This window comes from Myotis brandtii, unplaced genomic scaffold (genome assembly GCF_000412655.1).
Source record: "Myotis brandtii unplaced genomic scaffold, ASM41265v1 scaffold154, whole genome shotgun sequence".
In the NCBI taxonomy this organism is placed as follows: Eukaryota; Metazoa; Chordata; class Mammalia; order Chiroptera; family Vespertilionidae; genus Myotis; species Myotis brandtii.
In genome coordinates, this window is record NW_005355584.1 from 9735616 (window position 1) to 9758100 (window position 22485).

General features: G+C 35.2%; 1 protein-coding gene and 1 long non-coding RNA gene across 2 annotated transcripts in view; one reads left to right on the forward strand and one right to left on the reverse strand.

Moving 5' to 3' along the window:
- The window catches only part of MIB1 (mindbomb E3 ubiquitin protein ligase 1), a 95836-nt gene that overhangs the window by 13945 nt on the left and 59406 nt on the right, over nt 1-22485 (reverse strand). The window contains exons 13-17 of the mRNA XM_014535964.1: nt 12194-12326; nt 9931-10017; nt 8093-8254; nt 6209-6390; nt 3653-3845 (exon numbers count right to left, since the gene is read on the reverse strand). Coding sequence (XP_014391450.1) covers nt 3653-3845; nt 6209-6390; nt 8093-8254; nt 9931-10017; nt 12194-12326 — 757 coding nt within the window. The remainder of the gene's footprint in view (nt 1-3652; nt 3846-6208; nt 6391-8092; nt 8255-9930; nt 10018-12193; nt 12327-22485) is intronic.
- Nucleotides 19439-22477, forward strand: LOC106725296. Its single transcript, XR_001361159.1, has 3 exons — nt 19439-19725; nt 20232-20406; nt 21774-22477. It is a non-coding gene; the product is annotated as an uncharacterized LOC106725296 (long non-coding RNA).

A 22485-nucleotide genomic window follows, 5' to 3' on the forward strand; every position in this document is an offset into this window, starting at 1 on the left:
CAGAGGGTGGGGTGGGAACCGGGTGGAGGGGAGCTATGGAGGGAAAAAAGAGGAACAACTGTAATAATCTGAACAATAAAGAATTAATTTTAAAAAAAAGAATTCTCTTCACCTCTCTCTATATATAATGATGTGCTGTTTTTTTTAAATGGTTCCTAATGCAACTCTTTATGTATCTGAATTGTTTATAAAGACTTTAAAATAATCTAGCAAATTTATTTACCCAATCCCCTGTTATTTAAAAAAAAAACAAACACTTTATAACCATAACTTTTTTCCTCTTCTGGAATTTTTCCTCAGGTTATATTTCCAGGAATGAAATTAGTATATTAACCCTTTGAGTGCCAACCAATATCTTAGGAACTATGCTAAAATTGCCAAGGCATTTTTGCTGATTTTACAGCAGTTTAGGAAAAAAATTATGAATCGAAAGTAAATGAAGTTACATATTCAATTTTAGAACTACAAACATTCGGCATCATAAGTAGGTGCCATCTGTCAATAAAGAGTGAACTACTAGCATCTAATAGTGACACTGCAGGAGGAGCAAGATAGCGCTCCCTGCACTTTTGGCGAAAAACAGGAGGAGCACGATCGTGCTCCTCGGCACTCTAGGGCAGTGATGGCGAACTTATGACACAGGTGAGCCAGTCACCTCTGACACGCGAACTCATTTTTTTGGTTGATTTTTCTTTGTTAAATGGCATTTAAATATATAAAATAAATATCAAAAATATAAGTCTTTGTTTTACTATGGTTGCAAATATCAAAAAATTTCTATATGTGACATGGCACCAGAGTTAAGTTAGGGTTTTTCAAAATGCTGACACGCCGAGCTCAAAAGGTTCGCCATCACTGCTCTAGGGGTTAAAGTATGTTTATTATGAAGATTTGTGTATGTACAGTGTGAGGATGGTCTCTCAAAAATGTGAAGCATTTATGCAGCCTCCAGCAGTTAAGAGAGTAACCAGCCTGGCCAGTGTGGCTCAATAGTTGAGCGTTGACCTATGAACCAGGAGGTCATGGTTCAATTCCCAGTCAGGGCACATGCCCGGTTACAGGCTCAATCCCCAGTAGGGGGTATGGAGGAGGCAGCTGATTAATGATTATCTCTCATCACTGATGCTTCTCTCTCTCTCTCTCTCTCTCTCTCTCTCTCTCTCTCTCTTCCTCTCTGAAATTTTTGAAAAAAAAGAGAGTGCCCATTTCCCACTCCCCTAGATAGTTTTTTTAAATTTATTTTCACTAATTTGATAAGAATAGTTAATAAAAATTCATAATTTTTGTTAATCCTCACCCGAGGATTTTTTTCCATTGATTTTTAGAGACAGTGGAAGAGAGGGAAAGACAGAGAGAAATGTCAATGTGAGAGAAACACATCGATTGGTTGCTTCCTACACGCCCCGGCCAGGGAGGAGCCTGCAACTGAGGTACATGTCCTTGACAGGAATGAAATCTGGGAGACTTTGGTCTGCAGGCCGACACTCGATCCAGAGCCAAACCGGCTAGGGCAATAATTCATAATTTTAAAATTTGTATTTCTTTAATTGCTAAAGAAACTAAGCTTATTTATTCTCCCTTCCTCCAATTACTAGTTTTATAATTTATCTTCATTGAAGATGTGTATATTTTTTAACCACTTGGGGTCACTATTTCTTTATCTTCAAAGGCTGCAACCAATCTGGCAAATCTATTTGGTGGGTATGTTAGTTTTTGTACTTTTCTACAAGTTTGAAAATTTCATAGTTTAAAAACAAACTGAAAGATTACTAATTCTTAGAATTCAGAACTGGTCTAAAAAAATGACAGCATATTCCTTCCACTCAACCTCCCTGTTCTATCAATCCTCCCTTGTAGACACTGTTTTTCATTTTGTCTGTGTATCTTAACACAGTGGAAAGAACTTAAGAATCAAGAAAACTGCATTATCATCCAACTGTTTGTGTACTTCCTGGAGCACCAGTTTTTCCAACTGTAAATACTACAGTTGGACTAGAAGACAATAGGGCTATTCCATATCTGAGGCTCTGCTGGGGCTCTGAACTCACTATACTAGTACATGTCTTAAAGCACCTACAACATCCTATATGGCAGAGCAGCTCTTAACCTAAGTCACAGTTTGCCAAGAGATTATAAATTTTTAGCAGGAAATTATCATATACATCTATATCTTGACTACAAAACAAGTCAATAAAGGTTTGTTGGAATAGGCTTAATATAACATAAAGTCTCAAGCACAAAAGCAGAATACACAGACCAATCTAAAAACAAGAGAACGGGTTGGGTGTTTATTCTTTCAGATTCTTTCCCAAACTGTTACTTTGTAAGCAGCTAACTAAGGTAAGTTATTAGTGCCAAGTAGAATAATCCACATTTATTTATTAACCAAAGTTGATAAATAATGCATATAAAATGCTAATACAGTGCCCAGCATACAATCAGTGTTATTAGTTCATCTTCCTCACCTTTACCAATAGGTAAAGCAGCTACACACACTCAAGTATCTCCTATCCAAAAATAACTTCCTCATACTTTTTCCTATGCCAAAATTTTACCAAAGATATAGTCATTTGGATCATATCAACAACAACAACAAAATCCAGTCTTAGAAGGTTCCATATGAAAATGTGAGAAGCACTGGTAAGGTAACACCTTTTAAGTTACTGCCTGCTAATTCATTAGGATAATTAGTGCCAGGTCCTTTCTAATTAATAATGAGTAGATTAGAAAGCATCAAGAGAAAAATGAAAAGAATAAAAAACCAGAATGGAAAAAACTTCATAAATGAAACCAAAGAAAACCAACATGTTTGGTCTAAGCTCCTCACCTTGAGAGGAATCATTTGTAAGAAACTTAAATCTCACTTCACACACACACACACACACACACACACACACACACACGGAAAAACTAAAAAAGAAAATTCATTATTTCAGTAAACCAAAATGAGTAAGCCAGCACAGTGATGATAAAGCACTGAGTTTACCTGGGAAAAGAATGAAACCAGTAACCCAGAAAAGAGTATCTCTTAAAAAGAAAAAGGAGTCTGACAAGATGAAAAGTTCAGAGTGGATACAGAATTTGGCCATCACTAATTGCAGGATGATCAAACTTTATTTGCCTCCTTGTAGGAAATGATACAAAACGAGTAGCATCATCTGTGACATTTTCTTGCGAAAAATGTTTAAGCAGATCCTAATCAAGCCATTAGACCTACCTTCCAGTTTACAGGAAATATAGAGGCTATAGAAAAACAAACTAATGCCATGATCAATAAATCAAACAAATCCAGAATATGTGACATTCTACAAAAAAAAATTTATAGTCTTTACAAAGATAAATACAAAACAGTTCATGTACTCAGAAAGGGGGCAATTTATAAGTAACTACAAAACGAAATGGAATCAAATATATCTTTAGGTTATAGGTATTCTGAAAGCAAAACAGGAGATTATTTTTAATGACTATAATTTACATATAAAGAAGGAATCTCCTAAGTGGTCTCAATAAATATATAAATTATACATTCCTATATTTAGAACAGAAGAACAAAATTAAGTAGACACAAGGCATCTTATAACTTTATTTATCATTAATTGTAGTTTCAAAGATCTCCATAAAATTATAAAATATCATATTAAAAATATATTACCTTTGTCCTAGATTGAACTTGTTCTTTACAGATGAGGCATTTCTTGACTCGTGGAGAACATAAAGAACAGGTAGCAATATGTCCACATGGGCCAAAAAGAGTATCTCTCTTCATATCTGAGCACACCATACACTCTTCTAAGGTTTCAGAATCATTACTAATCATAGAAGGACTTCGAGAACCCACTTGACCACTAATAAAAAAAAATATTTCAAATCAAGCGTATCAGAATATTTATATTACAAATTCAATAGTTAAAATGGTTTTTAAAAAATCTAGAGCATCATTAGTATATATAAAAATAGCTTTAGTTGTTAAAAAATTAAGCATCTGTATATGAAAAACTGTATACTATATTTTTCTATTTTATATACATCTCTGCATCTTCACCTATTTGTAGTACTATTTGAAATACAAATTGAACAAGTTCTCACACATTGGAAAACGGTGAATCCAAATCTTCTAACACAGAAATAAAAATCACAAGTTAAAAATTTCGCATAAACAGTTTCACTCAGAACTTGTTTTGCTTATGTAGAACCAGCCGAGAAAGGTATAAGAATAAAAAGAAAATCCTAACTAGAGTCCATGTTAGTTATCCTAACTACAGACAGGAAGAAATGAAGCATCTATAAAGTCCACAACTGACAAGGGCACTTGGAAAATAAGTCACTGCAGCTGCTGTTCCAACATTTCTTTAATTGTATCCTTAGGGAGCAAAAATTCTATTATAGGAAGACAATGCAGCTATACATATAAAGATACAAGACATAGAAACACATGTATATGAACAACTACAGTCTTCAGAAACTCATGAAATGCATCCGCACACCAGCGCATGCACACACACACAAACACACACACACACAAAGCAGTTTCATCTTAGAGCTCAGTCTTAAACTTATTACTGCAGTAATTATAGTGCCTTGTATCTATATGTTTTAGATTCATTCTGTCATCCTATAATAGAATTTTATGCCCCTTAAGGTTAGACTTAAAGAAATGTACATAACTCATTATATTAATTTCCCTATAACACTACTTTATGCATGGATTCCAAAGAGATGTCTTTTCATCACTACACAAGTTATAAGAGAGGCAAGAGAGTAGAGAGAGCCCAAAGATCAAGGGACAACTCCTGAAATGTTCAATAACAAGAAAGAGGTATAAAGGGCAATTATAGTTGTATAGCATCATTTGGATGAAAAACTAATGAGATGTACCTTTTGTATGACTATAATTTGAATAAGAAATTTAGTTGTTATCATAAATAATTAAAATCACCAACACATTTTACTTTTAGAAAAGAAGGCAAGTGTGAAATGATCATTTTTTTAAAAACTCCATCAGGAAGTGGTTCATTCATTTGTTTAATTTTTCAATTCTTCAATGATACTTACTGAGTGCCTATCAGGCACTGTGCAGGGTGCTAGAATATTAGAGTTTGTGTGAGATATATTCTGTTAGCAAGTAAACTGCCTTTCTTTCCTAGAGTCTATTAAAATTTTAAATACACATAACATTAATCACAGCAATTTCACTAGTGAGAATTTTTCTTATAGACAAGTTTCTCTAACATACAGGAGTACTGGAAGATTAGACTGGCTTAGAAAAGTTTCTTAAATTTATTATTCATAAAGTATTATCCTATATAACAGCGGTTCTCAACCTGTAGGTCGCGACCCCTTTGGTGGTCGAACGACCCTTTCACAGGGGTTGCCTAAGACCATCCTGCATATTAGATATTTACATTACGATTCATAACAGTAGCAACATTACAGTTACGAAGTAGCAACGAAAATAATTTTATGGTTGGGTCACAACATGAGGAACTATATTTAAAGGGCCAGAAGGTTGAGAACCTCTGCTATATAATAAAAGGCTAATTAATATGCAAATCAACTGAATGGCAGAACGACTGGTCGCTATGACGCACACTGACCACCAGGGTGCAGACACTCAACCCTGGAGCTGCCCCCTGGTAGTCAGTGCACTCCCACAGGGGGAGCACCACTCAGCCAGAAGCTGGGCTCATGGCTGGCGAGCACAGCGATGGTGGCGGGAGCCTCTCCCGCCGCCTCCGCGGCAGCGCTAAGGATGTCCAACTGCCAGCTTAGGCCCGCTCCCCCTGGGAAGCGGGTCTAAGCTGTCAGTCGAACATCCCCCGAGGGCTCCCGGACTGCGAGAGGGTGCAGGCCGGGCTGATCCCCTCCACCCCCCCCCCCCCGCGAGTGCATGAATTTCGTGCACTGGGCCTCTAGTATTTAATAACGTAGAGAATACAACATAAAATAAGAGACATGATCTCTATAGGAAAATTTTTTAAGAAAGGGCCAACACAAAGATAGAGGAATAGCATGATGTATTATAGAATTGTACACCCGAAACCTACATAATTTTCTTAACCAATGTCACCCAATAAATTTAATTTAAAAAGAAAAAGGAAAAAAGGTAGAGGAAGAGCAAAGACAAGGGCATTTTCAAGTAGTCTGTTATGAAACTACATGATACCTTATGCATAAAATATCAAGTTTTATGATAATATATAATACAAACCTGACTTTTTCTTTATGACATTTTGCCAGTGCTTTACAGAGACTTGGATCAGGACAGAGATCAAGTGGTGATTGACCCTTCTTATTTCGAATGCTAAGGTCAGCACCATTAGCAGCCAAGAAACAGGCAATAGATGCTGCACTCTTCTTCTCTGCCCCCTGGGTACCAAGTCCCATTATTAACTGAAATCAAATGAAAAAAGAGTCATTATTTTCTCTTTATCAATTCCTACCACCAATATAGGGTGGGAAAAAGTAGGTTTACAGTTGTGAATATGTGAAACACAGCTAATTCTTGCATTATTATTTATTATTATATTATTTCCCTTAAAAACTACTGTAAACCTACTTATACCCCACATATATAATGTGTATATAGAATATGTACATACAAATTCATACATGTACACGCATATGTGTGTGTTATATATAAAGATGCATGTCTGGTAAGAATTTACAGGTCATATAAATATGGTGGACATTGATAAGTTGCAGCCCTAATATCCATTCCCCCTTCCCCTGTAGCCCCACTTTTCTCAGGCATATAGTTTGAGGATTGGCATACTCTCCAATTTAGAGGTGGACCATGATGGATCAAACCAGTCATAGATATCAACCTGTCTGTGTGATTAGTTCAGGGATGACACATAACCCAAGTCAGGTCAATTAAGGCCAATAAAACTCAAGAACAGGACTTCTGATTGAGATGCTAAAGAAACAGTACTTTCTTTCTTTTGGTTCTGGAGCTACTAGGAATCAACTTGAAACAATAAGGGGAGAGACAAGTAAGAAAAGAACCAGTACCTAGGAATTAAGCCAAGAAATGGAGAACAAAACAAATCAGGTTCTGTTATCATCTAACTATTGACTCAAACATCTTACCAGAAAACAGTCATAATAATTGTTAACATTTACAAAGTGTCTACAATGAACCAAGAATTATTTTAAGCACTTTCCATAAATTAATTTAATCTTCATAACCTTATAGAGATAGTTATTCCCTTTCCCTCATTTTAAAATGAGAAAAATGATGCACACAGGAGTCAGAGCAGCAATTCTCAAATACTTTGGTCACAGAACCCCTTTACATTCTTAAAAATGAATCTCAAATTCATATGGGAAGGTGAAGGACTTAGGATAGTCAAACAACTTTGGAAGAAAAAAGTTAGAGGTTTTATACTATCTTATTTCAACATTTATTATAAAACTACAGTAATCAGCCCGGCTGGCATGGCTCAGTGGTTGAGTATTGACCTATGAACCAGGAGGTCACAGGTTCAATTCCCAGTCACGGCACATGCCTGGGGTTGCGGGCTCGATCCCCAGTAGGGGGCATGCATGGCAGCCGATCCATGGTTCTCTCTCATCATGGGTGTTTCTATCTCTCTCCCTCTCCCTTCCTCTCTGAAATCAATAAAAATATATTTGAAAAAACAAAAACAACAGTAATCAAGACAGTGGGCTGGTATCACATAGCTAAAGACAATAGTTCTAAACATCATACATCAACAGAACAGAATATCAGATTCAGAAAGACTTCACATACATGGTTAAAATTGATTTTGGATAAAGATACAACAGGTGATTCAGTACAAAATGACAGTCTTTTCAACAAACAGTGCTGGAATAACTGGATATCCACAAGCTGGGAGAAACCATGTGGATATCACATACCTGATTAAAAAAACTTGCATTCAGATTATATAATAACTATCAAAACTCAATAGTAAGAAAACAGCTCAACAAAATAATGAACAAATGGTATGAACAAACATTCATCAAACAGATGTGGGTGGCAAAAAAGCCAAAGAAAAGATGTTTGATATTAGTAGTCACTAGGGAGATGACTTTCAGTGGTACTGAATTAAAGATTATCTCTACTCACTGTGTTTTTGGATGGCTCCCAGGCAGCATCGACCTTGCCCACATCTTGCATATCCTGGAGCTGACGTAGCTGAGACAAGGTGTGATGCCTCAGAGCTTCATGCAAAGGAGTATCCCCATCCTTATCCTGAATATCTAATTTGGCACCAGCACGGACCAAAAGCTAAAAGAGAAAGACATCTCATTTTGCTAAAGTATCCCCACCCACAAGAAATTACAACATATCTAAAGCAATAGTGAGAGAGCCCACCTGGAGGAGCTGCCATTAGTAATTCTTACGTATTTGCTTGCTACTACTCTATAACCCTGCGGCTCCTTACAAATAGTGATGATTCTGGGTATCGAATTAAAGAAAACAAAGAAATGAGAACCAATACATTGTTTAATTCATCTACTCTAAGATCAAAATAACTAGAGAAATTTTAGGACTTTTTTTCCTTTTAATTTCAGACATGTGAAGTGGGATATTTTAAGTACTTCTAATAGGACCAAATAATAATGTTCAAAATTATTCTATTATTTAAACAAATAAGGAGAAGTTATTTTTTATTCCATTCTCTTTGATCAGTTTTCTCCAAATGTATGCTCATAGGGAAGTCCAAATATCATAGATAAATTAAGAATTTTTAGCAAGAGGAATTTTAAATAACAATAAATGTGAAGTGTTTGCTAAACTACAACATAAAATGCAGAGTTGATATATTTCAATAGACATTTTAAGTAGTAAATATAACTTTAAGATTTTGCTTGTGGTGCTTTAACAATTTTCATAATCCTTTCTACAAATGCTATCAGAGTTTTCGAAAACCAGCATACATAGAAACCAATCTCAAGCATATAGTCTTACTTATCTTGGCAAATGGTTTTTTTATTTGTTTGTTTTTATTTGTTTATTTTTGTTAATTCTCGCCCAAGGATATTTTTCCATTGATTTTGAGAGAATGTGTGGAAGTGAAAGGGAGAGACAGAGAGAAACATCGATGTGAGAAAGACACATCAATTGGCTGCCTCCCAAACACACCCCAACTAGGGCGCCAGGATAGAACCTGCAACCAAGGCACATAATCGATCCTGGGACCCTTCAGTCTACAGGCTGAAGCTCTACCCACTGAACAAAACCGGCTAGGGCTTGGCAAATTGTTTTTATTTGTTTGTTTGTTTTTACTTTGCTTCAAAAAGATCACATACAATTTCATTCCAGGGCAGTGTTTCTCAAATTTGAACGTGTATCAGAATTACCAGGCTTATTAAATCAGATTGCTGCCAGTTCCCACCCCTGGAAGTTCTGATTTGATTGGTATGAGGTGGGGCCCAAAAATCTGCTTTTCTACTAAGGTCACAGGTAACAACGCTGATGCTACTGGTTCAGCCTCCACACTTTAAGAATCACTGCCCTACCAAAAAAATTTTTAAAAGATAATCTTTCAAATATTTTGTCTAGAATCACCAGGTTAATAAAATAAAAACCTTTTATTTGGAATCAATGCAGCAAACATCCAGCCAAAGTTTTAAATTATAATTCAGTCTCAATTATATAAATTAAGAGGGAATGTACTTTTTAAAAACTAATTTATAAGCTACTTTGAAATTCTTTGATTTAATATTCTGGGAATTCACAAATCTGGCAACAAAATTATAAAAACTTTAAATATCAGAGTTTTAAGATATTCCCTACTATAAATTAAACTGATATAAAATAGTCTAAAATCATAACTTTTACATATAACTCTGCCTTCTGAGAAATCTAACAATGTGTTACTTAAATTTCCAAAACATTCTAGAAATCTGTCTAGTTAAACTACAACTGCAAACTAAGATTCATGTTAGTAAGCACTTTACCCTAACAATCTGGGTGTGCTGTCGTTCAACAGCAAGATGGAGGGCCGTTTGTTGGTTCACATTCTGGATATCCAGGTTTGCATTACCCTGAAAAACAACAACAAAGTTTTTATAGTTAAAATTTGACAACACTGGGGACTAAAAACCAATGGAAAAATATCTTTGGGTGAGGATTAACAGAAAAAAAAAGTAACGTGCAAAACTGCCTCGCACAATGTCTGGCATAATAAAAAATAGGAAATTAAGAAAAGGGCTACAGGTTCAAAAGATTAGACTTTATCATCCTGTTTGTATTAGAATCATTCATGCTCTCTGATTACAACTCTGATACCCAACTGTGCCCTTCCTTGAAGCATCAAGCAGAGCTGAAACTCCAGTAATGCTATGACTGTGAGGAATTTCCTTTTCAAGTTTCCTGAACTTTTCCATCATTTAGATTTTTCAAAGTAGTAAGTATGCACTGTATGGATGTACCATAATTTGTTTATCCGGCACCAGCTGATGAACATTTGGCTTGCTTCCACTTTGAAACTATTATAAATAAAGCTGCTACAAATATCTGTGTGGAAATGTGTCCTTAGCTCTCTTGGGTACATACTCAGAAGTGGAATTGCTAGTTGTATAGTGAAATATGTTTAACCTTATAAGAAACTGTTTTTTAAAATGGCAGCTTTGAAAAAACACCAGCAATGTTCGTGTATTCTAATTGTGCCAACTCCTAATCAACACTTGGTTTTTCTGGACTTTTTAATTTTAATCATTGTAGTTGATAATTAGTAATATCTCAATGTGATTATAATTTATTTCCCTAATGACCAATGGTAATTTAAGCAATGTCACAGGATATATGATCAATATACAAAAAATAATTGTATTTCTATACACTAACAATATACAAAATTGAAGTTTTAAAACAATATAATTTATGTCAGGCTAGTGTGGCTCAATGGTTGAGCATTGACCCATGAAACAGGAGGTCACAGTTCAATTCCCGGTCAGGGCACATGCCTAGATTGCGGGCTCAATCCCCAATTGGGGTGTATAGGAGGCAGCCGATCAATGATTCTCTCTCATCATTAATGTTTCTATTCCTCTCACTTCCTCTTTCTGAAATCAATAAAAACATATTTTTTTAAAAACAATACAATTTACGATAGCATCAAAACTTAAAGATAAAACTAATATCTATGAGAGCAATCAAACTCCCAGAAAGACTTTTTAAGAGAAACTAATAATCTGATTCTAAAATACATATGGACATTCAAAAGATCGAGAATATTAAAGCAATTCTGAGAAAGAAGAACAAAGTTAGAGGACTTACTCTAACTGATTTCAAGTCTTACTACAAAGCAACAATAACAAAGATGGTGTGTTATTGGTCTGCCATTTGGATTAGGATAAAAAAGAACATATTATAATTAACAATACTTCTAAAAGAATTTTAATAATAAAGGCTTAAAATGTCAGGGGAAAGGTAGTTTAACTTTTGAACTATTTCTTTATCTACTTGTGTAGTTTATCTAAACTTGTATAGTTTATGGAGGATCTACCTTATAATCTAGGATTTAATTGCACATAATGTGCTCTCTCCTAAATTTTTCTGCTGTTGCATCTTCTTAACTTGACTCCTTGAAGTCAGGGATCACAGATAATTTTTTAATAACTTCAGTGCTTCTATACAGCATATACTTGATTGAAGCATTTTTAATATTTTGCTGAATATACTAAAACATTATAAACTAAAATAAATAGGTCCCAAAAAAATTCAGTCATAAAAAGTTAAGTTGTCTTATTTTGGAAATGAATGAAATGACTAAGGTGAGTGTATCAGCTATCCAGCCACACATTCCACAGGTCCAGCAGCAATCATGAATTGAACCCCCAGATCCTGGCTATAGCCTGGTGTTACCTGATGGCAACTGGCCACATCAGCTTAGATATCAAATGATGGTTCTTGGTCCTGTGGCTGACTGACATTTCCACAACAGTGGCAGTAGTTCTGGGAAATTCCTTGTAGTTTTGCTCATTTCATTGGACCAATCCAGGAAGACTGTGCAGAGGGAACACTGGGGACTGAGGGACACACAAGCACACCTTTCCCTCCCTTTAATAATCAGTGTTAGAAGGCTGAATGTGTACTATTTCTGAATGTGCATCATCATGGGATTTTACTGTAGCACACTAATAGGTAGCTGATGAACTAATAAATAAATGAATGACAATGGTCTAAAATTGTTAAAAATTATTGAATTGCTTTTCCTACCTGATGTACCAATAATTCAGCCACTTCCACGTGATTATTAAGGGCAGCCAGATGCAAGGCAGTATAACCATCATCTTTCTTCTCATCCACAATCCATGGTCTTGGTAATTTAGATAGTAAAACACGCATTGCACTGAAAGTCAAAATTATGTTATTTTTATATTTACATAATTTGATATTTAATTAGTTTTTTTGAAAAAATATTCAAAAAACCTTTGAAGTCAAATGAAAATATTCCTCTTTAAAGAATATTATGCACAGACAAAAAAATTTCAATTTTTCTAAAACTCAAATGTACAGAATTCTAATATTTTAAGAAGTAAACAAACTGTTACTAACTAAAAAACAGAATCAAAATAGAATGGGAGTGCTATAGAGAAGAACCATGAGAGACTAAAAATACCAAAGGGTTAAAAAATATACCCTAATAAGGATAACAATTTTGATTTGTGGAATCTCTTAGCTTCAATTTGAATAGTATATACTAGTGGAAGAGTTAATAAAAAACAACTAAGTAACAAAAGTACCAGTGCCAAAAAAATAGTAATAATAATTGAAACAAATTTTATGTAGCTTGAAGATTAACATGAACTCTGCAGAGAGAGTTAACAATCTATGTCATTTAGTAGTGCTAAAACCAGCTGATGTCAAAACACATAAAATGGGTCATTATAATCTAATATTTGAAATTTAAGAATCAGAAACAAGTTATTTCCAAAATAAAAAAGGCAGTTATCCTAAAGAGCACCAAAGATCTATATATATAAAAGGCTAATATGCAGTGTCCCCTTGGAAGTTCGACGGGAAGAGCAGGAGTTCAATCATTCGCTATGACATGCGCTGACCACCAGGGGGTGACACCGAACAAAGGAAGGCCCCAGCTGGCAACCGGCAGCCAGGGAAGGAAGGATCCAGCCAGCAGCCAGAAGGTCCCTATCAGCCCTGATTGCCGGCCGGGCCTAGGGACCCAACCCATGCACGAAATTCGTGCACTGGGCATCTAGTTAAACCATAAAAGAGCTGGAAAGCTAATTATCAAGAAATGATGCTTCTTAGAGAAAAGTAAGCCCATCCTCCCCAAAGAAAAGTAAAATTAGAAGCAACTTTTCCTGCCATATACATCAGTAACTTTTCTTAACAGAAATGTTTTATGTGGAAAATTCATAATATAATTTGGAGGAAAAAAATCTTCCTTAACATATTTACCCAGTAATTGTTCTTTAATTTATTTTGCTTTTTTTTTTTGCAATTTTATATTCTATTTTTTAATTAAATTTATTAGGGTGACTAGTTCACAACACCATACAGGTTTCAGTTTTACAACTCAATAAAAAATCATCTGAACACTGCATCGTGCATCAGTTAAGTCTCTTTTTGTCCCGATTTTCCCTTCGTTTGCCCACTTCCACCTAGCCCTAACCCCACTTTTCTTCTGGCTATCACCACACTGTTGTCTGCGTCTATATGCTATAAATATATGTTTTTTTGCTTAATCCCTTCATCTTCTTTCATCCAGTCCTCGTCAGTCTGTTCTCTGTATCCATGAGTCTGTCTCCACTTTGGTTGTTAGTTTATTTTGTTCATTAGATTCTACATATAAGTGAGATTATATGATATTTGTCTTTCTCTGACAAGCTTATTTCACTTAACATAATGATCTCCAAGTTCATCCATGCTGTCAACAAAAGGTAAGATTTCTATGTTGGTGTGTTGTTTTTACGGCCAGTAATATTCCATTGTGTATAAATGTTCCACAGCTTTTTTATCCACACATGTACTAATGGGCACTTGGGCTGTTTTCAGATCTTGGCTATTTGGAAAAAAATTTCCCTTAACATATTTATCCATTAATTTTTCTTTTTTAAGACTATAACCTAAGATAACTGCTCCACAGCTAAAAAGGCAGTAAACACAGGAAATAAAAGCTTTTAAAATTGTACCAATAGGGTATAAAAGGTAAAGAAGTAATAGTAAGATATATATTACCCAGGTGATATCCTATATAATAAAAGCCTAATATGCTAAGTATTCAGCCGGCCATTCAACCAATCAAAGCATAATATGCTAATGATATGCTAAGGCCACTCAGCCACTCACTATGACGCACACTGACCACCAGGGGGCAGTCGGCCAGTCGAACAGTCACTATGACGTGCACTGACCACCAGGGGGCAGATGCTACAACTAGTAGGTTAGCTTGCTGCTGGGGTCTGGCTGATTGGGACTGAGCAAGATGGGTCAGGCATGCCCTGCAGCTCTCCTGTAGTCCCTCTCTGGCTGGCCAACCTCCCGCATCCCTCCCCGGCCCCAGTCATGCACCTGTGGGGTCCCTCTGCCTGGCCTTCACCCTCACGCAATCCGGGACCCCTCAGGGGATGTCAGAGAGCCGATTTTGGCCCAATCCCGCAGGCCAGGCCGAGGGACCCCACTAGTGCACAAACTTGTGCACCAGGCCTCTAGTATGTGAGATAAAAATTTGAAATAGAGAAATGTCAGAAACGTATAGAGAAACAGTCTGAAGGTGCAGAATATGTGTAAATGAAACTGATAAGTCTCTAAAATAATGAGACTAAGGCCTAATATGAGCCAGAACATGTTTCCTAATGGCAGTGGTTTATGAATCCCATATAGCAAGTCCAAGAAGTCTGAGAACAAGTTTTGGAAGATCCAAGAACCTCAAAAATTATACCCCAATTTGAAAATTTATAGCTTTTCTCAGATTTTAAACAGTTTTATGATCCAAAGTATAATGAGAATCACAGCTTAAAAACACCCTTCAGTGGCTGTACTGAAGTTACAATCATTGTTCAGGCACGACAGACTTCTTTAGAAATCTATGGAAAGCTTTGGACTCTCCTACCATGAGAAATTCACACAAAAATCTTAACCTATAATTTTGAGTCTACAAACCCCTAAATCACATTCATGAACCTCATAAAAGCTAAGTTTTCCTACTTTAGTTTGCTTTCAATAATTAAAGGATTCTAATCCTCCTCATTCAGTGGATTCAAACAAAATACTAGATATTCTGTAGACTTTGACTCAGATTCTTAATGAGGAAAAATATTAGTATAACATCACACTACTTGAATGTTCAGATTTGAATAATCATGATACTAATGCCATACATTGTCTGTTACTCTACACATTTGGCTATGTGAGAAACAGGATTTATTGGAGTTTTACGATTCTTGGACAATTTTAAAGATGTAAGTATTAAATCATGTGAAAAAAGCTTTATTAAAAATAAAATGTATTAAAAAATAATGTAAATACATTAATTTAAAGAAAATAGTGATATAAATTAAGAAATTATAGGATAAGTTATTTGGGGGGGGGACACAAAGAAATGAAGAGAAATAAAAGCAAAAGACAGTTCATCTTCATTACAAGCTTTGTGGTAGTATTTGACTAAAATATGTATGTATGTTAGTTTGATCCAAAAAATTTTTAAGTTAAAACACTAAGATAATATTTAGGCTTACTATCTTAAAAATTTTAATTTGTGCCCTAACCGGTTTGGCTCAGTGGATAGAGCGTCGGCCTGCGGACTGAAGGGTCCCAGGTTCGATTCCAGTCAAGGGCATGTACCTTGGTTGCGAGCACATCCCCAGTAGCGGGTGTGCAGCTGATCGATGTTTCTCTCTCATGGATGTTTAAAAAAAGAGCCATAGTGAACAGCTTTCGGAGCTGGGGGTCGGAGGCCTCTCCCCCTTCTTCTCTGTAAAAAATCAATAAAATATATATATTTTTTAAAAATTTTAATTTGCAACTTTACCCTGGTAGGCAAGATATATAAATGTTACAAGTTTTAAATTAAAAAGTGTGGTTCATATTAATTCCATCAAGTTTTTATTAAGTCACATTATTAAACATTCTCTATATTCCTGAGAAGTTGGTTCTTATGGAACCATGTCTCCTACTACCTCCCATTCTACTAGTCGTTTCAGAAGTACATTCCCATGTTACACTGCCGATAGCTCAAAGGAAGAAAACTAAGAGGAGTGACTTCTCTTCTGAACATAAGGTGTCTGCTGAGATGGAGCTGAAGATGTTCACTTCAGCTCCTTAGTTATTTAAGAGGAGACTAGTGTTACGCTGCAAGCACCGAGGCCCATAGAGTTGCTGGGATGAGAGTGGTACCGGTTCAATAAGTCAATTAATTTTATTAAGCCAATAGACCCGCACTTGCGGAGCATAGTATATGAGATATTGAGATATTTTCCTTAATGCTCAAGCACTCTTTTGTACTTCTCAATCTGGTTGTTTTCCAAGAAGTTAAGGACATGGATGGTTTAAAGATAACATCTTACTACCAGTTAAGCAGGCATTTGTGAATACTGCCAAAGAAGCATTAAGTTCCGGAACAACTAATAGTGGAGCCTAGCATAATCCCTGGCACATGGTAATACTCAAACGTTTGCTGAATGATGAACAAATGAGTTCTGAGAAGCAGAGGGGACAAGCAGCTGTCTGCAGTGGTATGTGATAGTCAAATGGCTCTGGGTCCATTTTTAGGGCTTGCCATGCTTTGCAATCTATCTTCAGAGATAGGCAACATTTTTCCAAACAAACCATAGTTAAACTGTGAAGGCCTTACATATTAGTATTACTTAATATAAAAAGACTTTAGAATAGCACTACAGCACATATTAGGTGTTCAATAAATGCTTGCTAAGTTATTATTGCTAATAAACAATCCCTCAAATAATAGTTAAAGCATATTAGTCCAGAAACCATAAAGGAGCTTATTAAGAAAGCTGATCAATACCAAGAAGTTCTTTTGGTTCTTTTTCATTCAGAGAAGTCCAACACATACCCTTCTCTGAATGGACACAGACAAGTCTAGGAGGGTATATACCAAATGCTATCCATAGTAATCAATTTAAATTAATATGAATGGTTTTTGTTAGGTTAGACAGGTGAAAGAACTACAGAGAATAGGCGTTACTTAAATGTTTTTTAAATTCTGTTTTTGGTGTGTTTTTCCTACAAATTCTTTTTGACAGATACTATAATTTAAAGGTTCATTATTTTAGCTTAAATTCATTAATTAGGAATTTGGTAGTGTAAAATTTAGTTCAAAATGAGAAAGATATACAATGACAATATAGGCTGCAGAAGAGGTAAGTTCTTGATCACTCTTAAACTAAAGACACTAAAATGATCTCTTAGGTGACTAGTGAGTCCTTATTTCTCCTTTTTTGTTTTGTTTTGTTTTGTTGTTAATCCTCAAAATGGATATTTTTCTATTGATTTTTAGGGAAAGTGGAAGAGAGAGGAAAAGACAGAGAGAAACATCAATATGAGAGAAACACATTGGTTGCCTCCCCGGGAGGAGCTTGCAACCAAGGTGTGTGCCCTTGACCAGAATCAAATCTGGGACCCTTTGGACCACAGGCTGACACTCTATCCACTGAGCCAAACCAGCTAGGGCTTATTTCTCCTTCCTTGCAATAAGCAAGGAACCCCATTTTACTTATCTTTATATCTCTTTTGTACATGTAGGATAAGAAGGTCACAGTTTTGTTGAATGGAACAAACAGTCAAGTAAACAATCATCTCTCTGAATATACTGAGGGAAGGATATTAGCAACATTGTATTTTTGGTGTATGTTCCAGTCCCAAAGAGTATAATTCACTAACTGATTTCATTATTACAATATAGAGCAGTGGCAAAGAATAGTGGTGAAGAGCTTTGGGAGTCTGTAGCCAAACTATCTGGGTTCAAATTCTAGCTGTAGCAAACTGAACAGCTGGTGACTTGAGTAGTTTACTTAACTTCTATGCCTCAGTTTCCTCATCTATAAAATGTGAGAATCACAAAGCCTATCTCATAGGGCTGTTATGAAAATTAAAAAAGGGTTTTGAAGAATTCCTGACACTTAATACATTATATGTGCTTGCTGAAAAAAAGGGGGGGAGGGGGACTTTCACTGCTACAAAATGGTTAACAAATCTAGGGTAATTTAGAAACCTGAAAATTACCCCATCTTACAGTCTGAGACATGTGTCACCTTCTCACAGTATGTGTAAAATTACTTCAATAACTATGAAAGCTGGCTCTTTAAATTTAGCAACTATCTACATAAGCTTGACTGTTATGGTATTAAATGTTAAAGACAAAAACAGTGTGAAGGACAAACTTCCCTTGTAAGAGAATGAACTTAGAAAACTGATAATGGTTTTTCTTGATTCTTAAATGAATCAATACTTAAATTAAGAACAAGGCATAGTTGGTTTCTCTTGGACATTTTTAGGTTTATAAGATCTTAAATTTTATCTCCATAGGTTTGTTGGATTTAATGTTCTAATATTTTTTCTCCTTAGTTAAAAAATAAATTTCAATGTTAAAATTTATTGTGAATATGGTATTAAAATTTAGAGCAAAAGTATTTTTCCTTTGAGACATATGCTATGTGCCAAAGTTATATATAGGTTAATGACTATTTTAGTCTGTAATAAAATGTGAAATGATCATGCCTAATGCTGTTGCACAAAATTAAAGAAAAATGGTGATGCAGAAGGGAGAAAAACACCACTTAACATTTGAAAATGAAATAGAATTTAATTAATAATAAAATGCATGTTAATAGTTATATATGTATATATGGTTTTAATACAGAAGTACACAATTACTCAAAAGCATCCCTGACCCTGTTTTTCACAAAAGCACTACAAAAAAAAATTAGATAAAAATTGACACAGAATTAAAAGTTTTAAGTAGCACTTCCAAAATTTCATTTACACACTACTCCCTTCTTCCTTAATGATCTTTCTCCACCTTCAATATACAGGTTCTACTTACCATTTCTACGTATTTTCCATTCAAATATTATTCATTAAATTTAAAGAGTATGTATAGCAAAAACTAGCTCTCAAGATAATACTACGAAATCCCTTCAGGCCTCTAAGTATGCAAAATATCATTATGCATAATATTTTTAACCAACAAAAATTCAGGTTATGAAATATAATTTGAGAGCACAGATATTCTATTTGTTCCATATCTGTCTAAAGACTGTCTTGCTACTAGCTAGGGTAATATTTTTCCTCTTTCCTATTTTCTCTGCAGTGCTTCTAAGTATAGTGACAGCCGCATCAGGCTTTCCCAGTCTCAGCGCAAGCTCAGTGAATATCTGGGAAATGTAAGTGGAAACATGAGAGACCGCTTTATTTGGCAGTGCTTAAGAAAAAAAAAAAAAAAAGGCAGGACAAATGGCAAAGCAGTGTTTGGACCGCAGGATGAACAATCAATAGGCAGAAAGCAAGATAGAGGCTTCCTCAGCTTTTGGATCGACAATCGACAGCTGGGAGACTATTTTTTGCTATGGTTGACTAAATATGGTCAGGGAAGAGAGAGGCACAAGAGAGCCTGTTTGCCTGGGAGTGCATGTTTCAAATGCTTAGCTGCCTATAAAGCTGTAACAGTTTAGCCTGTAGCCACTGAGGGAAGAATTTAAGTTAACATCTGTAGTGACCATGTGGAAATCCTGACCTTGCTTGCAGACTTGACCTCTGGATATGACAAGGTAGCTTCAATACAGATTTACCATTTACTCCTGGAAATGAAACACCAAAAAAAAAAATCTCATAGCAAGAAAGATGCAGAATTATTTCCTAAGAAGTCAGAAGAACCCAATGTATTCTGGTGGGCAAAGGAAAATAGTATGAATGTTTATGGTTAGTTGGGAGAGTGAGGTGTGTTTTGTTTTTTGGCTTTCCGGCTGTTTTAGATTATAAAATTAACTTGCTCTGCAACTTTTCCCCCTCTTCCGAAGCATTTCATCTGAGAAATAAGAGAGGTTCAGTATCTTGGACGTTGTAGCAACCTTCCTTGCTTGCTTAACTTTCTGTACAACAGATACAAGCTACTCATATCTGTGCAATACTGGTAATATAACATTCCAAATCAAATAGCCAGTATTGATTAATTTTTTCTGTGGTTTATTTCTTTTTAAGGGTAAAGGAAGGAAGAAGGAAAAGATGGCTGACTTATTTTTGTTTGTTCAATTGTTTTTCAAATTTATCTTAAAAGGTGAGATTCTGTGTTCACTGATACTTCCCTCTGACTTCACCGACTTATGAAAAGAAGTGCTGAATCAGCGGATTGAGTGAAGGAACAATCAAGATGAGATGGCTGCTGCTGATGTGACTCTCTAGGTCATTACCTTTCTTCCTGCTGCAAATGCTGCATGACACTAATCTCACAGGTAACAGCACCACAAAGCCTGTACTTTTAAGGATGCTTATTTATGACTTTCTGCATGCTTACCTATTACTGACTCAATATATGTTTTTATTGTTAAGTTAAATTCTATCCGGGCAAAGCCTAATTTCACAGTTCCACTAGAGAGCTTATGCAGTGTAAAAAGGAATGCTGTTCAAATATCAGGCAGGTAACTCTTTATCTAAAAAATGTACAAATCCATTACTTTCATTTATATTATTAAAGGTTAAGTCTTTTATTGTTTCAGATTACATGATTTTGCATCCCTAGTAAATTACACCCTGCTTCCAAAGTATGCTAAATTTTAAAAACTATTAACTATTTCAAGATTTAGTCAAGAAAGAAACTTGGCAGAATACAAAACACTTTTTAATATATACTCTAAGTTGGCCACAAAAATGTCAGAATGTGTATGGTGAAATTCTAATGCTGCAATGCTGAAACTGCTGTAGTACTGCCCTATCTCCTGCTACATTCTAATTTGCTCTCTGTGAGCTGCACTAGCTTTTTATCACAGGCTGCAGAAATTCTTTCCCTGCCTTTTTACCCCTCCTTTCCCAAATCTGAAAACTTCTTAAGGTCTTCTTTTAAATTAACTGTTTACTACCACAATAATTAAAGGCAACTATTATATCTTTTAATGATGAATGATCAAGCTAAAACCCAGTGCAAATACTTTCAGTTCAAAATTTTAAGTAAGACTTTGGACAAGGTAACTGTTCTGACAGCTGTCCTTTATATTTAAAAAAAAGAAAGAAATGAGGTAAACTCACCAAAATTAAGTATTTATATACTTCTGTTTGAATTGTATTTAATTCAAAATGTAAAATTCAGATTAGTAGCTAATGAAGACAAAGGAACGACAAAGAGGTTTTCAATTGATCATGAGTTCTTATCTGTAACCTTAAAAAAAAACAACTAACAAAAAATTCATCATCTTTAAAAATTCTGTTTAGCCTTGGCCAGTGTGGCTCAGTTGGATGGAGCATCATTCCATACACCAAAAGGTGGCAGGTTTGATTCCTGATCACTGCACATATCTAGGTTGCGGGTTGAATCCCTGATCGGGGCACCTATGGTAGGCAATTGATGTTTCTCTCTTTTTCTGTCTCTGTCTCTCTCTCTCCCTTCCTCCCCCTCTCTAAGAAATTCAATTAAAAATTTTTTTATAAAATAAATAAAAATAGAAAACTTCAGTTTGCTCTAAAAAGATCTGGTTTTTCTCACTGTCATTTCAACTTTAGGGTGAATATCAGAAGAAATACTAATTGGTTGATTGGTTAAGTTTTTAATAAGATAACTAGTCTATAAAAAAGAATCTGTACCAAATTAATTACTATCTACTTGTAGGATCTAGAAGCACACTACAAAATAAGAAGAATTTCACTCTGAAGACTCTGAAGAAATACTAGGCTGATCTTATAAATTTCTGAAACACACTCTGTAAAAACTCCACTGATTCTATAAAGCTATTGCAAAAAGGACCAAACCAGGATAAAGTACAACAGATAACTGGTCAATGTTTAGAAGTTTATGTCCACCAACAAGGAACCATAAATGAATGGCATTAATGCAATGCTTCAGGTAAATTTTTTATGAAGTTTAGTCTTTGATTGTTTCTACAAATGATCTACCATTGTTCTACTTCGGTAAGCTGAATGTTTTACTAACAAATGGGAAAACAATTCATGTTTTTACAGCTAACAACTTTGTAATACCTACTCAGAGTACATACTTCTTTATGTACCCATATGAACATACAATGCTATGGAATGTAAAGAAGTATGTATTTTTGGTAGGCAATAAACCGCCAAGAGGAAAATAAACTGCAGCTAAAAGAAGCCCTTGCTTCTTTCCATGTAAATGACCTTCATATGGTATATTAACCTAGAATCACAGAGATGACCTTTGGGAATAACAACATCATAAAATGTACCTACTGCTTATAGATGAAAACTAAATGTCACTAAGATTTATATTTTATAAAGAAAAAAGCTCTACTGAAATAGATTTAAAATTATCATGAAACTCCTTTCAAATCTTTTACATTTAAAACATAATA